The 13,822-nt window shown below is 40.9% G+C and overlaps 1 protein-coding gene across 2 annotated transcripts in view; it reads left to right on the top strand.

The window, feature by feature from the left end:
- LOC120433086 (homeobox protein unc-4 homolog) overlaps positions 1-13,822 on the top strand; it is a 37,437-nt gene that overhangs the window by 8,493 nt on the left and 15,122 nt on the right. Inside the window, exons 2-7 of one of the 2 annotated variants that reach the window (XM_039598636.1) lie at positions 5,362-5,430; positions 5,541-5,651; positions 5,781-5,906; positions 12,062-12,212; positions 12,330-12,436; positions 12,640-12,776. In XM_039598636.1, coding sequence (XP_039454570.1) covers positions 5,362-5,430; positions 5,541-5,651; positions 5,781-5,906; positions 12,062-12,212; positions 12,330-12,436; positions 12,640-12,776 — 701 coding nt within the window. Of the gene's footprint in view, positions 1-5,361; positions 5,431-5,540; positions 5,697-5,780; positions 5,907-12,061; positions 12,213-12,329; positions 12,437-12,639; positions 12,777-13,822 lie in introns of both variants that reach the window. The other variant, XM_039598635.1, reaches the window with a different exon arrangement.

Here is a 13,822-nt window from a genome sequence, read left to right as displayed (position 1 = left end):
AACTGATGCATGAAACGATACATTTTTAGACATAAGTTGTAATGGCCGCCATTTTCTTTGTGAGTATTTATTACACAGCGTGCTGCGGGAAAAAAAGCCTGTTCTAACGTTTGAATCTAAGGTTTATATTTTAGCACCTGACAGCTCTTTTTTTTCTCATCCGTAAATACTCTGCATCTTTCATGTGATTCAGTTTATTTTGAAAAGTCTCAACAGGATCTTGAGCTTTATTGTGAAAGGTTTATGTGAAATTAATATAGCCGCTACAGTGACCATCAAAATAATGAAAAAATATTGCCGTAAACAGTTTATTTTGCGACACCACGAAACAAACAATAGCGTAAAATGAAATGATAGACATTTTTATATCGTCATCCAATATATATCGTTATATCGAACAGCCCTATATATACATATTACAGGATATATTACAGCAGTGAGCTTGAACTCTGGGTCAAAGATTCAAGTTGCAGTTATTTATATTTCCCATCACCTTAAAGCTTCACTCAAAGACAAGTATCTTTGACAGTGTAAATACAGATGTATTAGTGGTGCAACGGATCAAAAGTCTCACGGTTCGGATCGGATCACGGTTTTAAGTCACGGATCGGATCAATTTTCAGATCTAAGTATTTTTTGCCTATTAAAATCATTCAACTGAAGAATCATTCCACGCACTTATCTAAAAACTAATTAAGGTGCAATATGGACATAATGGACCATGCTGGGCATCCTCTGCATCCTCTGCACACGGCCATGACATCACAGGAGTCTGTTCAGTGACAGGTTGCTTCTCCCAAAGTCAAGGACCAGCAGACTTAAAAAGTCCTTTGTCCCACACGCCATCAAACTGTTTAACTCCTCGCTGGAGGAGAGGGAGGAAACAGGGGACAAAGGAGGGGGGGGACAAGTAAGCTGTAGTGCCATTTCACTGTGCAATAGTTTTTGTTAATATCCAACGGTGTATTAGACTCACAATACTTGAAATGTGCCGTTCCCTTGTATTCTTATTCCTATTTATTCTATTTATCCCTTTTGTATTCTCTGTATTTATATATGTGTATATATGGTATATTTCTGCTCACATTCTGCAACTTCTGTCGGTGCTGTGCTCCTGGAAACTGAATTTCCCGGAGGAACCCATCCGAGGGATAAATAAAGTTTCATCTAATCTAATGTAATATATAGGGCAGTGCAGGGCTTTGTATCTACCACTCTGCTGTGATATAACGAGTGGTCACGGTCACGTGGCGTTCTGTTGCCCTGGAGGTCCACCCATTTGTAGTTAGAGCAACAGAAGATGCCTGGGACAGTTCAGCCATAACTCATACATGCTTGGAACGATCTTGTCACTGAAGTGGATGCGCAACGAGATATCATAGCATGGCTCAAGCACGTTCATCACAGTTTAAACCCCTTGTTTTGCACAACTGAATACGGCCTCCCGTCTGCAGCTAAACACCCCAGTAGCTTTTGTAATGGCTTTAGCCCGGTCGGACTGGGCAGCAAAAGGCTGCTTAAATGCCACAAACTCCTCTGCTCTGCTACTTGGACCGCTAGCGCTGACCATAACTACAGCTTGACAGACTGACCACGCGCACCATACACATACTTTTTTTTTCTTTTTAGAATCTTTGGATCACGTGTGTACCGAACCGTGGAGTGGGATCGGTTCGGATTTCGGATCAACCGTGATCCGTTGCACCACTAAGATGTATTATACATAAGAGACAAATATTGTTCGTTTAATATGTTGGCATTATTACATTTGGCTCAATGCTTACTTTTATGTGTAAAAAGAAAATGTACGAGCTGTGATAACTGTTTCTGATAGAATGAAGAGTAGACTGATATATGAAATATTCCTTTATTGGGTGAGAAACTCAGACCATGTCATAACTGCTTTAAGTCATACAGAACAGATATCAGAGCCTTAAACAGGCTGACTTCTGCTAAATGCGTCAAACTGGGCAGAAAAGTATACAAACACAGAACATCCTTATAGAATATGATGTAACACTATAGATAAGACCTACCCAAAGTGTGGGCAGGGCCATTGCAGGGGGGGCGCGGTATGAAAAGAGGGTTTGGGGGCGTTAACAAAATGCTTGGACATTGCTAGCTATGCGGGCGCCCACAGAAACGCAAAGCAGGAGATGATGCATCGCTGAATGTTTCCAAACCAACTTCATTCTAAGCCAAAGACTAGAAAATATGGTGAAGCATATCTGCCCCTTGGTTTCACCTGCACAAGTGCTGAGGTAGGTCTCCCCTGCAGAATTGGTTTTCCCTGCATCGGGAGCAGCGCTGGGCTGTTCAAATCACGACTAACAGGATCCCACAGTTGTTTATGTTTTTAAAACCCATTTTGCACAGAGAGGCATTTTTTGAAAAATGCATTGATAGCAATGTTGAATATTATTACACAGGGAAAAAAAACGACTACAGTAAAATAATCACACCGTGATGCCTGTGCCTTTGTAAATTAAGGGACAGTAACTGCGTGTGTGTAAAACCTGAAGAGACAAAATACTGTTAATCTTGCTATCTCCCATTCTGCAATTCATCTCATGTAAACAATAACGTGTGCACAGCGTGACGTGAAAAAAGGCACATACCTTTGACATTGCGTGACGAACTCTGTATTCCTCGTCCACACGTAAACGGAAAAAAGGAGTTTTAAAAAATCTCAGTTTTCGGTGATTCCAAACGCCGTTTACGTGCGGACGAAACAGCTGCGTTTTCAAAAATACCCGTGTAGGTGTGGATGTAGCGTAACAGAGTTAGTAGTTTATTTTATTACTACCTGTAATTTATTGCAGATTACTTGTATTTGTTTAATTGTTTACTAAATGTTTGAGGTGTGAAAGAAACCGCAATGGAGCAAAATATGGGTGCGTGTGGCTGGAGGATGTGTTTGTGCAGGGTGAAAAAAAATGCACAGAAATAAATTATTTTTCAAGAATAATTAAATAGATTCAACATCTTTCTTCAACAGAATTGCAGAATTCACAGATGGTACCTTCCCAGAGGAAAAAGTACTATAGCTTACTAGGGTATATTAGACTTAACAGTTACTATATACAGTAATGGACTAATATACATTTTACATCAGATTAAAACTTTGGGTGTAAGATTCAGATAATTATTTATTAAAAGCTAGACATTTTAAATGAGAATAAGAAAGAAAAGTATGTCTTTTCCCTGTTAATGCCCTATCGGCCCCCCTGGCTAAACTTTGCTAGATCTGCCCCTGCACAGTTACCAGCCGTCAGCTACGTAGAAAAAGATCCTGGTCTAGAAAGTAATATTAAATAAATTCGAACAACAGCGTATCAAGTTTAAACGTGCTGCTGTTGTTCAGCTGCTGGTTTCCTCTTTCTGGTGCAAAGTGGGCCAAATACAAAGAAGAGAGACGGACTCGCAACAAAAAAGCCGATCAGCTGATCATTAAGCTGAAGTAGCAGCAAGAAGGGGAGGGAGGGAGAAGAGGCAGTCGCTCCATATATCGGTTGTTAAGCTTAACATGGGAACGCTTTACAAACATTCAGAGATGAACTTACATGCTTGCTTTACTTCTCTCTGGGATAACTTTCTCGGAGATGAAATGCTGGTTTGGTAGCGAGGCTCCAAATACACACAGCCGCTCTATCACATGACGCATACTGCTCCGACGTGCTACGGTTATGAGCCGAGTTACGCCATGTCGCAAGTTTTCTGAGGTTTTTTTTGATATTTAATGGATCGGATTACATTTTTTATTTCCCTCCGATATACGATCCAGTAATTTAGGTCAGTATCGGACCAATACAGATACGTAATATCGGATCGGGAACAGTCTGTCTATTCTCTCCATCTGTCAGCTGCTGCTGGCTCTTCCTCCTCCTCTTCCTCACACACTGCTGAGTTTGTCCTGGTGGATCATCAGGGGTGCAAAGCCTCACAGATGATGTGCAGCAGTGGGTCCCTCAGTCTGTCCTCACTCTGGACACTTGCAGTTGCCACACATGGAAATCAAATGTGTGATAAGCTGCAGGATTCAAACACAAGTGTAACTTATAAATACATGTTCATACTTTTATTCCACAATCAGAGAGAAAGAAAAAGAGAGAGAGTGCAGGACAGACAGACAGGTGACAGTCTCAGGTGTACACACTGCTACAAAACAGCACAAGAGAAGGAGGATTTAGTGTTTGTGTTATTACGAGTGCTAAACAAGAAGAGTTCCCAGATGGTCCAGTGGACACATGTGTGACTCCTGCGATTAAAGCATCTTTCTTTCAGCTTAACGAGTGAACCGTCAGCTCGTTCAAACACACGTTAAAGTACGTTTGGCTCGACACCACCGAACAGAGGCAGCAATATAACATAGCTAACATTAACAGTGCAGTGAATCCTGCTTGTGCCGTGATATTCAGGACTGCAAACCGAGCAGCATCACTGACTTTCAGCTTGTTGTGTTTGTTGATATATGACTGACTTTAATTATCCATAAAATCATCACATTCTCTGTAAGATTAAGGTCGACTATGTAAATATATTGAAGTAGAGGCTTTAAAACCAAGTTAACGCTGAAAGTACAAACATCACTAATGTCACACAACTTTACCGACATGTGACCAACAGTAATGTTTTAATGTTCTTTATTATTAAACATTCCCACATAAATAAGTGAGATAATATTCAGTACTTACTTTTGACAGTTTACTCTTCGGCCGCTCCCTTCTGCCTTCTGCCGTATTTTGCGGCAAAATTATCCACACCCACCGCCGCGCTATGAATTGTGGGATATATGGGACCACAAAGCGTGCACCGGACCACGCTTGATATTTGGGGAAATCGACGGCGCATTTGGAGTACGCAATTGAAGTACACTTCGAGTTGTCACGTGGCGGTGACGTAATCGCACTCAAAATGCGTACTTCAAGCGTGCGGTCTCTGAATTGGGACACAGCCCCAGTCTCCATTTCAACTTGTGTTGAAAGTGCGGACTTCAAATGATATTTTCTTAATTGTGTTAATAGGCCACGTAAAACCAGAGTTATGATTCAAAACAAAAGAAACAGTACAAACGGTGTTTTCTGAGGACAGCGCTACCAAACACTCTCCGTTGGTGACCAAAATTTAAAAAAACAAAAACGATGCATGTCTGCCATTACCTGCCAAAACCGGAAGTAACATAATATTTCGTGGGAAACGTAGTTTTCCCCCTCAGGGCCTTTATATACCTATGCTGGTGGTTTTAAGTTATGTCTGACATATGTCTGTGCAGTTCCTGGGATGCTTAGACCTGAAAATGCACTGTTGGAAATTATTTTATTTTTTATGTTTTGTTTTGTTTTTTTACTTTTCTAAAAACAGATGGTGATCTTTTCTAAAAACGATAGGACAGGTGTGGAGGAGAAAGAAGCAAGAGAATGGGTTCCTAAGGTGGGCAAGAAATATCCAGCTTCTTCTCCTGTAGTTAACGATGTAAATATGTTGTTTTCACACATCCATGGAAGGTGAGCAAAATATATATTTTTCTGCTCTAATAACAGTCTGTGAGCTCATCTGAAGATGATGGGACAGATGACTGGAAACCCACACAGGATGAATCTGAAGGCTATTCAGAAGAGGAGGAAGAACAAGAACGTAAAAGGATTCCTAAGGTAGCCATGAAAAACAAAACTGGGTGTCCTGTGCCACAAAGAGAGGTGAAATTCATCCTCAGTTTCAGTGGTTCCACAATCTATCTATCAAAAATGAGCCAAACATATTGTTGTCTTCTCTTAAAACAGATGGCGGCAGCATCTGAAGAGGATGGGACACATGATAGCAGACCCACACAGGATGAATCTAAAGATGATTCAAAAGATGAAGCAGAACATTTGGGACAAATGATTCACAAAGTGGCCATGGAAAAGGTAAATATTGTCCTCTGTTTCAATGCATTCAACAAAATATGTCTTTGTATTCTTTTACGTCAGATGGTCAGCTCATATGAAATATGCAAGGAGTAAAGGTATTGAAGGTACATGAGTTTAAATACCTGGAGTCAAGCATCCAAAGCAACAAGCAGTGCAAAAGGACAGGCAGGGGATGGCAGAGCTCAAGATACTAAGATTTTGTTTGGGAGTGACCAGGATGGAGAAGATTAGAAATGAGTGCATCAGAGAGACAGCTCATGTTGAGCCGTTTGGAGACAAAGTTAGAGAGGCAAAGCTGACATGGTTTGGACATATGTAGAAGAGGCATAGTGAATATATTGTTCCATATGGAGCTGGCAGGCAGGAGGAAAAGAAGAAGCCATAGAAGAAGTTCGTGGATGTAGTGATGGAGGATATTCACACGCAAACCCCAAGAATGTTAGGAAATCATGTCAGTACATTCCTTGAAGTGGTTCTTTTTCACATGTAAGAGCTTTGGATGCATTCTCACCACTAATATTCTGCTGGGTTTTGTCAAGGATGCTCTCTGAGTGTCTTTGTAAGGTTCTTGCCGACCCACGTCAAAATAGCCCTAATTACTTGAACTGAAGCTAACTGGACTTACATTTTTTGGGGTTTGTAAAGGTGTGTCTCCACTCACATAAGATGCTTCTTTACTTCTTAAATGTCTGAAGGCCCAGGTATTTAACCCCTGATGGGGTTGTCACTTTAAATGTGGTCCTAAAAGATGTGGACAAGCCTGTTATGTCCGATTTAGACTTCTGCTGGGAATCTTTGTAGTGCCTGCAATGTAACCTACGTAAATGGCCAACGTCATTGCTGGCATTTATTGTGCATTGTGTTAATTACAATGTGCTAATGTCCTGGTCTTTTATATGTAGTGCCAGCCAATAGGAAAAAAATAAAACCCTGGGAGTAGGGATTGATATCTGTTCCTCAAGATTTTTCACTTCTTTATACATTCCCTTACATTCATTCCAATAGTTTCCACAGTCTCCCTCCAGAAATTTGCTGACATTTGTGAGTACTTATATTGATACTATTATTATTAATGTTCCTTATATTGAGGAGATGATCATTACTTTCACTGATAAATTTTAAAACTGCAGTGAAAAGGGGGGCGGGGGGGTAGAAGAAGAAGAGCAAAGCGGCAATCGATGGTGCTGAAATGGCCAATCACAATAATCGTGGGCTACATTGAGCTATAAGACCTATATGTGTATATTTATATAAACATTTGCAGACACGTTGGAAGTTGGTGCGTTCCAGACACAGTGAGGAAAAACTGGATTTGTTTTGGTTATGTGAGGAAATGAGGTGTTATTTTTCTGCCATTTTTATTATTTCCTTTTACTATTTGTAGTTTCATTATTTTGTTATTGCTATTGCATCATAATCATATAACAAGCATTTGCATTGACGCATTTATTAATAGTGATATTGCATTTAGATGTTTAAACATATTGGCACCCAATTAAGCTTTATTACAGGTGCAGTTATAACCACTTTAAACTGTTGAGTTGAATTTATAATCTTAAATGTTTATATGCAGACTGCATTGTGAAAGAGTAACTCTGTGCCAAAATAAGACAGGAAGTTACATGCTTTGCAGGAAGTGAAACCGAAACCAGAGTCTGAGTGCGAGTTATTCTGAGGAGCTAGTCGGCGAGGTGAAATAGGGTGTGATTGTGGTTAGCACATAGACACACACGTAACCACACACATACATACACATAGTAGTAGGCTCATTTTGTGGTAAAGAGTAGAGATGGACCGATCCGATATTAGGTATCGGTATCGGTCCGATACTGACGTAAATTACTGGATCGGATATTGGAGAGAAATTAAAAATGTAATCCGATCCATTAAATATCAAAAAAGCACCTCACAAAACTTGCGACACGGCGTAACTCGGCTCATAACCGTAGCACATCGGAGCAGTGTGCTCACGTGATTGAGCGGCTGTGTGTATTTGGAGCCTCGCTACCAAACGAGCATTTCATCTCCGAGGAAGTTATCCCAGAGAGAAGTAAAGCAAGTGTGTAAGTTCATCTCTGAATGTTTGTAAAGCATTCCCACATTAAGCTTAACAACCGATATATGGAGCGACTGCCTCTCTGTCCCTCTCCTGCTGCTACTTCAGTCGTGAAACTTATTAATGATCAGCTGATCGGCTTTTCTATTGCGAGTCCGTCTCTCTTCTTTGTTTTTGGCCCACTTTTCACCAGAAAGAGGAAACCAGCGGCTGAACAACAGCAGCACGTTTAACCTTGATAAGCTGTCATTAGAATTTATTTAATATTACTTTCTACACCAGGATCCTTTTCTACGTAGCTGACGGCTGGTAACTGTGCAGGAGCGGATCTAGCAAAGTTTAGCCAGGGGGGCCGATAGGGCATTAACAGGGAAAAGGGGGGTACAAAGACATACTTTTCTTTCTTATTCTCATTTAAAATGTCTAGCTTTTAATAAATAATTATCTGAATCTTACACCCAAAGTTTTATTGCTGGGAGTTTGCAACCCTATTAGTTAGGTTGCTTAATATTTCTGCTAAGTAGTCTTTAAAATACCAGAATAGGAAGGATGGAGTAGGTTTAAATTCATTAGATTGATCAGTATTGCTGAACTATGAAATATTTTGGGCGCAGTGTATTTTTTACATACAGGTATAACAGAATAGGTTTAGTGTTGTTGTTTATTTAAACTTGAGTATGAACTTATACAAAATGCAGCAAGATATTAAAAAAACAGTTTTATTGATTAAAAAACACACTATATCGGATTCATATCGGTATCGGCAGATATCCAAATTTATGATATCGGTATCGGTATCGGACATAAAAAAGTGGTATCGTGCCATCTCTAGTAAAGAGTTCAGATTTAATTCTGCTACAACTGCAAGAGTGCCTGCGTACGTGACAGTTTGTTCCAGACGATAAGCGAGCGTCCGGCAGTGACAGGAAGCACCTGGCTTCGAGGAGAAGAGAATGATCTTTTTAAACTGTGTTAAAAGTCGTTGTGGTTTTGAGTTGACGTATCCATGTAATTTATGCAAGAGGGGGCGTTCTAATACCCCGATGTATAAAACTGTGTTCTGAAGTTTTGGAGATAGAGATCAATGCTGTCTGCGTACAGGATTTATCTCTCCACATGTGTCATTAAATCATTCGTTGACTCCACCTGACAGGGTCAGTGTGTCATTCCGATCTCCACCATCTCTCTGTCCTCAAAATGAACCTTAACAGTTATTAGTGATAAAAACACATTCATGGATTGAACCTGACCAGTGCTCTGTGTATAGCTTATTTAGCTAGTCAAAAATACACAACAGTGGCAGTACAGATTAAAAACACTTATTCTATTTATTCAGGTACACACTAATAGCTACTGCATAGATTTCTTGCTGAAGCATAAATCTCCAGTCAGTCTTTAAGGGTCATATGAGTCAAGATGTGACTCCTCTGTGAGACATTGCCCTGCCATATTGTTGTGAGCTATTAAGGTCACATGAGTCAAGCTGTGGGGGTTGGGAAGAGGATTTCAGGACTGCATTATAGGTGGCTGATAGTTAGCGTCACTACCTCCACTCAGTGGTGGTTGTTCACAGTGCCTCTGTCTGTATTCTTGATCGAAGATCTCTGCTCTCCTATGTAAAGGTCCGAGCACTCCTCACTGCATTGCAGGGTGAACAATGCGTTCTTTAGCATGTGTCGGAGTATTTTGATTAGGTAGTTTTTGTGAGGGTGTTGCTGTGTCTGAAGTGCACTGGGATGTTGTGCTTGGAGAAATTTCTCCAACAAACCTGCCAGATGCTGTCTGAGTAAAGCATGGAGGATGCAGGATACATGACGCCCACTCGCTTGTTGTGAATACTCTGGATAATTACCTGTAGCATCCTCATATGGGTTCAGGTGGAAATGATTCTGTATTAAGCAGCGCAAAGACAGTTTATCTGAATGATTTGGACATTTGTGTCGAGAGAAATTTCAGGGTTACAGTGTGTGAAAAGACAAAATAAACACATTATACTTGGCTGCTGATCATGAAGTTTAACCTTTAACCCAACAGTTTTGCATTTTCTAGTAAATCTCAACAGGTTTCTAATAATGGCTCATTCAGTGTGTAATTACAGTCTAGTGTGTATGAAATATGCACACCTAGAGTCCTCTGAATTATTAATGATGCAGCTGTGAAAATGGCATCCTGGTTTGAATGTTTGTCTCAGTGTGTAATGTCGTGTGATATCCGTAGGGTGACAGATTCTTTGAAGCCATTAACAAGCACATTGAGCGTGTGGAGAATGATCTCATCTCACTGAAAAGCTATGTAAGGTGATAACGGTAAATAAATTGTTCTTTACTGTTATTTGCCAGGATGACACTCTTGGACCCACAGCATGCGCTGTGCTAGTGTCGGTACTTTTAATGTTTACTAGATAATGTTACGGGTTCTACGACAGCAAAGACGTTTCAATTTGGCGGCGCTGTACTTCAGACCAGATCAAATCAGAAATGATTGTTTGTTTTTGAACTACGCTGGCCTGAAGACAAATTTGTACAGAGACTGACAACTGAAATGTGAGTTCGGTAGAGCTGGGACAGTCAGACAGTTACCAGTTTGGCAGGAGAAGAACTGTTTATTTTCATAACTGATCAATCTTTAAAACCCTTTTTTTCTCCCCCAAAAAATCCAAAGTTAGCGGTTGCAGCTTTCCCAGTTGTGATTTATTTGTTAGTTTTTCTTGTCTCTGGGGTGTTTTTGATATTGTGAGTACAAGAAAGTAATTATTAGAATGTAATGTGTTAAATTTGCTTAGATGAGAGGGTCCAGCAGTAGATCAGATGAATAGGAAAGGATTTGTCTGTGTGTTTCAGTTTGGCTTAGCTGTAGGCTTGAGTGTGTGTACTTGTTTAGAGGAAAGGAATTTATGGACACTGGGGTCTGCTGTCATAAAAGGAGACGGGAAGCTACAGTCGGGGTTGCTGATGCTGATGCTTGTACCTTTAATAAAAACTCTTAATTGTTCTAACTTAGAAGTAGGTTTGCAGGAGACTCTCCACCTTATCTGTAAATGCAAGACAACAAGAGGCCAATGGCCCAGTGGATGCAGAGTGGGGGTCTCAGTGTTTGTAATATGTTAACTCTGTTTTCTATGTTGTGTAGAGGAATTTGGTTAAGCTTGGGTGAGGAGATTACTTTTATGACCCGAAGGAAGTCACGTATGCAGAGACACACACAAACAGTGCTTTGACTGTTACGACACACCTACATGCACACTCACTCACGTGCACAGACATACGCACAGGTACGCGCACACAGTCACTCACATGCACTCAAATAGACATACGGGTACGCGCACACACAGGCACTCACGTGCTCGTGCATACACACACCGACACAGAGTTTGCAGCACACCATGGGGATTTTATGATAGGGTCCCTTCTACAAAACTGTGGTTCACAGACAAAGGAGTGAAGATTTTGCAGAGGGACACCGGCCTTGCACGTCTTCCATTCTAGAAGATGCATGCTTAAATGAAGATGAAAAAAGATGAATAAAGGTTTTGTGAAATAACTACTGAGTCCAGTGCCATCTCTGGATGCTCAAGGAATAAAAAAGAACCAGGGTGAAACTGATTTCGTAACAATATGTTTGAGTATTGTCTGTCATCAGAAAAAGTAAACAGTTTGAAGACATTACATCAGGTCCTGGATAACTGCGGTGGGCATTTTTATATTCACTAGATTTAATGAACCAAGCAATTAACAGAAAATTAGAAAAATCATTACCTGCTGGCTGCAGACCTGGAACAGACGTGTTAATATCACATATGGGATAGAACAATGGAAATTAATTACTTGGTCCTGGAAGTCCTAAATGAACTTTTATTTTTTGGAAATGATTGCTGCATTGCATTGTGTGGGCTGAAACATTCAACTCTGCACTGCACTCAAAGGTTTTTTCTTTCCCCCCCCCCAGACGACTCTCCAAAATTATATTCAGCTTTTAAAAATGTGATAATTGATACCTGATTATTTAAAATCCTTTTTGAAAGAGGAAAAAAACATTGGGACATTTTACTGAATTTGACTGAGAACATCTGTGCTGAGGTACTGTGTCTTCATGGCAGATGGAGATAACACAGGTATACCCCACCCAACATAGCACCAGGGGCCGAGGTCGAGCCCTCAGCTTCCCACTGCTGCCAGGGATAGAGTCTGTGGACAGCTGCCTGCTGCCACCTGCACCGAAGAAGAGAACACGGATTGACTACAGCACAGGTGAGGGGAAACGTCTCTGTGTGTGCTCACATTTGACTGCTATGCAAATTATTGCCCTGTAATATGTGTGTGTGTGTGTGTGTGTGTGTGTGTACACTAACGTACTCTTGCGTACAGATCAGTTAGAGCATTTAGAGGCCCTGTTCCAAGAGGATCACTATCCGGACGTGAAAAAAAGAAAAGTGATTGCTGCTTCAGTCGGCGTCACACCTCAGAGAATCATGGTTAGACTCTTACTCTGTTCATCTTCTGTGAAATTTTACTGAAGGCTTATTTTGTGATGTTTTCCTTATCAAGATCTACTACTGGCATTTTTTTCTTTGTGTTCCTGAAAATCCCATCTCATCCTCTGTAAAGCAGTTTCTACCTTTTTTGTTGGCTTCCTCAGTCTTTTATTTGTTTCCCCCTGAATGTTTCTGGGTCCCAGGTCTGGTTTCAGAACCGAAGGGCGAAGTGGAGGAAAGTACGTGGTGTTACAGCAAAGGTGGAACACGGACAGAGTAGAGCTGAATACAGTCCACATCACCAAATCAATCCCACTTTGCCCACACTGGCTCACAACAGGTATTTCTGTTTCTTTCCTGTGTGTCTGTGTAGGTTTGCAGTCATCCAGGTCATGGTAGTCTAGAGAGACTAAAAAAAATAAGGTAGATGGACTTCTTTAGGTTTGAAGGCTGTACACTTAAAGAATAAAGGTCACTCTTTTGAGGATGCCAGTGCTCACATTTTGGACTAAGAAGACAAGATGGTTTGAGAGAGATGTAAAGGAGGTCATTTGATCTTGCAAAGGGTTCTTTGGTTAAAAGGGAGTTTTTTCCTTCTTGCTGTTTCTTGCTCCTAGGGTGTTGTTTGATTGCTTTCTCTGCATTATTGTAGGGCCTTTACCTTACAATGCAAAGTGCCTCGAGGCAACTGCTGTGATTTGGCACTATATAAATAATCCAGAATTAAATCCACATCCACTGTGACAATGGATGTCGAGACAATGGTGTACCTGCTGCTCTGTGTGTGGCTTTTTGCGTGTGTGTGTGTGTGTGGGGGATTTCCTCGTTCTTGGCTTTCAGAAATGGTAGTTTTGATTCTTGTGATTAAGTCGCTCTCATGACTGAGTTACGTCTGTTGAAATCACATTTTTGGATAGGCTCAGATCACTTCGAACCGGAGCCGAGTAGGTACTGAAAGTGTTATTGCAGTGTCTTTACTCAGTGTAGTCAGGTACCTTAGTGCTGATTCAAACCCTGCCTCAACTGAGCTATTAAGGTCACATGATGAGGTTGGGCAAGCCCTCACAGTGACTTTACCCATAACCCCTGGTGATGGTAATAACCCACGGTCTTTTTTTTTTCTTTTTTTTTCTCACACCTTGGCTCATGTGAAGAAGCTCTGGGTTAATAGTGGGTCAATGACCCTCAGGACCACTTCCAAAGGGGACAGCCCCCCCACTAGGCGTTAAATACCTGGGACTCTTTTGTTTTTAGAACTGATGAAGCCTCTTGGATGAGAGGTGAATTATCTTCACAAAACGCTACGTCCAGATGAACAGAATCCCCCCCCACCTCTCTCGATTTTTATCTCTGTACTTTGATTTGATTCATGCTTAAGTGCATTTT

This window comes from Oreochromis aureus, linkage group 15 (assembly GCF_013358895.1).
Source record: "Oreochromis aureus strain Israel breed Guangdong linkage group 15, ZZ_aureus, whole genome shotgun sequence".
In the NCBI taxonomy this organism is placed as follows: Eukaryota; Metazoa; Chordata; class Actinopteri; order Cichliformes; family Cichlidae; genus Oreochromis; species Oreochromis aureus.
Note: the sequence above shows the minus strand (reverse complement) of the source record. Positions and strands in the feature narration are given on the sequence as shown.